This window comes from Penaeus monodon, chromosome 17 (assembly GCF_015228065.2).
Source record: "Penaeus monodon isolate SGIC_2016 chromosome 17, NSTDA_Pmon_1, whole genome shotgun sequence".
Taxonomy (NCBI): domain Eukaryota; kingdom Metazoa; phylum Arthropoda; class Malacostraca; order Decapoda; family Penaeidae; genus Penaeus; species Penaeus monodon.
This window is the reverse complement of record NC_051402.1, coordinates 3,859,844-3,862,343: the sequence shown is the minus strand read 5'-3', so window position 1 is coordinate 3,862,343 and position 2,500 is coordinate 3,859,844. Positions and strand designations below refer to the sequence as shown.

The following is a 2,500-nucleotide window of genomic DNA, read 5'->3' as shown; positions in this document are numbered from 1 at the left end:
GATCAACAGATTCGTTATAGTTCAAATTTAAAATGTAACACTTACAGAGGTTTCATTAAGCTTGACATTTCCAGTTTCCTGAACAGCTGTGTCCCACATTACTTAGCTTTTTTGGCCCTTGCAGAGTCAATGCCAAATGCACAACATACAAAAGCTTGCCAAGGCCCTTCCCACATGCAGGATGGCGGCTATTTTCAATTATTCATGTTCAGCTTGTGCCACACGCTGCCAAGTACATTGAACTATGCTGTTTTCTCTCCACAAACAAACTGGGTATATCAATGTCATATACAAATACAAAGTATATGCATTATGGCCCAAATGCATCATCCATCATGATTTTTTTTAATCTGTTATCATCATCGCCCTCAAACCCCCGGGCATCCAGGACCGCATGAACGAGCATTCACAAATGAACAGGAAATGTCGCGTTGTAATCGTTGCGTCGGCGGTCCAGGTGCGCGCGCCAGCCCTCACTTGCGTCCAGCTGTTCACTCGCGCTGGAATGCTGTTGCGTCTGTGGGAGGGGGGACAAACACACACACGTATACACACATACGAGCGTAGATCAAGGAGTAATCCCCCAATGGTTTATGTGGTCTAATGCGGTTTCATTATCTGTTGTTCCTCGAGGTGGAAGACATGAGAGAAAGGGAAAAAAAAGATTTTGAGAAAAAAGGTGAATTATCCATGACGTTGAATTTATCAATACAGTGGTGCAATACTGTAGTGAATTGAGCTGTGCTTGTCTTAATAAGTTGATTAGTCAAGGTTTGCTGAATCTTTTGCAAGTATATATGCACACATTGCGCATGTGCTTAAATACCAGGGAAACGAAATCGCAGGTAACCTTGAATAAAGAGAATTACAGAAAGCCGAGAGATTGTGCAGCTCGTGTTAAATAAACAGAACAGAAGCCCGCTATGCGATCGAATGTTTCCTCAAATAACTCGTACGTAATGCCATATATATAAACGCTTTCCTTTTTTTCCGGATTAATACTCCAGTTATTTTATATTGTATATTCACTGCCATTTTATTTGTTTGTTTATCCTTTACGCAAAGTCTTCGCACATTCTTGTTATATTTATCATTTGTCCTCCTCTTCTCGAGCCTTTTCCCTTCCTCATATAATTATCACTTCCCGTGTCTCCTCTCACCCTATTACTCTCACGGTGTCGCTAGAGGAAATGCCTGCATGCCATTCCGACTCAGAGAAATGGTTTGCAACATCACCACAACACCGAATGCAATTTGCAAAGAAGTGAACGCGGAGAAGAGAGGTGCAGTGCCATTGCTCCAGTCAGTCAGCATGACACCCAAGAGATGGTGACATATAGCAAAAGTGCCTCAGAAGATGGTGACACGCAGCACAAGTGCCCCAAAAAGTAATGACACACGATAGAAGTGCCACATCACAGTGCCAGCTCTAATGATGAAGACGTCAACGGCCACTGTTTTCTTAAGTTTGGTTTGCCTTGCGTACGTCTCGTGTGCTCCTCTGTTCGGATGCCAGGTATGTTTACAAAAGTGGTTAGGGAAGGGGGCTGACATGTCGGGTGTTTAATTGAGTGCCAGGTATGAGAAAGGTATGTCATAGAGGAAGACAGGAAGTGACGTTATGAATTATGGAAGGAGTAGGAACGAGTACCTCATTCAACACATAATGTAGGGATATGATAGTTATCATTTACGCCATGCGTAAAGACAAGAAATCATTCAACTTGAATTAAAAGGGAAATATTAAATGTCGCGAAAGATGTAAAAGGAGGAAAAGAAGGGGATATGAAAGCTGTCATTGTCATGGGGGAAGGTGCCAAATGTATCATCAGTAGGGGACATATATACGCCTCTCAGACAGTCTGCCAGAGGGACCACAGAAGGGAAACTGTCACACAGACTAGTTAAACGAGGAGACAGAATATCCACAGAATCTGACTGGCAGGCGGGTGAAAGTGGGGAGGAGAGAAAGGAAAAAGGGGGTGAGGGGAAGGTATAAAAGGCGTAATCCAGACTGAGTTTCATGATTATACATAGTAACTTGGGAAGGGGGCTGTAATGATAGACTTCGGGAGGAAGGGATGGGAGGGTAATGCAAGGGAGGAAGGAAAAACTATGGATTTTTTTTTGCTTTAACTTGGTATTGTTTACTTGTATATATGTTCGTTTATCATTGCATGTGAAGTTGACATCTTAGTGGCATTTTTTTCTGCCTACTCCCTTCCTCTATTTTTTTCGCTTTCTTTATCTTTTTTCTCCGTTTCTTTCTGTCCTTGGTTTCTTTCATTTGTGTTTTGCCCGTTATCTTTTCCCTTTCACATTCTAACTGATTATCCTTTCTTTCATTCTTTTTCTGCTTCTTTTTCATCTATCTCTTTGTCCGTTTATCTGTCTGTTTCTCTCTCTCTCGCGCGCGCGCGTGCGCGCCCGCTCTTTCTCAATCTATCCATCTGTCTATCTAGTTCCCCGTCTTCTCTCCCTCTTACTCTTCTCTGCCTGA

The 2,500-nt window shown here is 42.6% G+C and overlaps 2 protein-coding genes across 3 annotated transcripts in view; both read left to right on the top strand.

The window, feature by feature from the left end:
* Nucleotides 1–161: 161 nt before the first annotated feature.
* Nucleotides 162–2,500, top strand: part of LOC119583476 — a 12,175-nt gene continuing 9,836 nt past the window's right edge. The window contains exon 1 of one of the 2 annotated variants that reach the window (XM_037931984.1): nt 162–575. The gene's annotated coding sequence lies outside the window, so the exon portion shown is untranslated. Of the gene's footprint in view, nt 680–2,500 lie in introns of both variants that reach the window. The other variant, XM_037931983.1, reaches the window with a different exon arrangement.
* Nucleotides 1,018–2,500, top strand: part of LOC119583475 — a 3,290-nt gene continuing 1,807 nt past the window's right edge. The window contains exon 1 of the mRNA XM_037931982.1: nt 1,018–1,516. Within this exon, the coding sequence (XP_037787910.1) occupies nt 1,433–1,516 (84 nt within the window). The 5' untranslated portion in view covers nt 1,018–1,432. The remainder of the gene's footprint in view (nt 1,517–2,500) is intronic.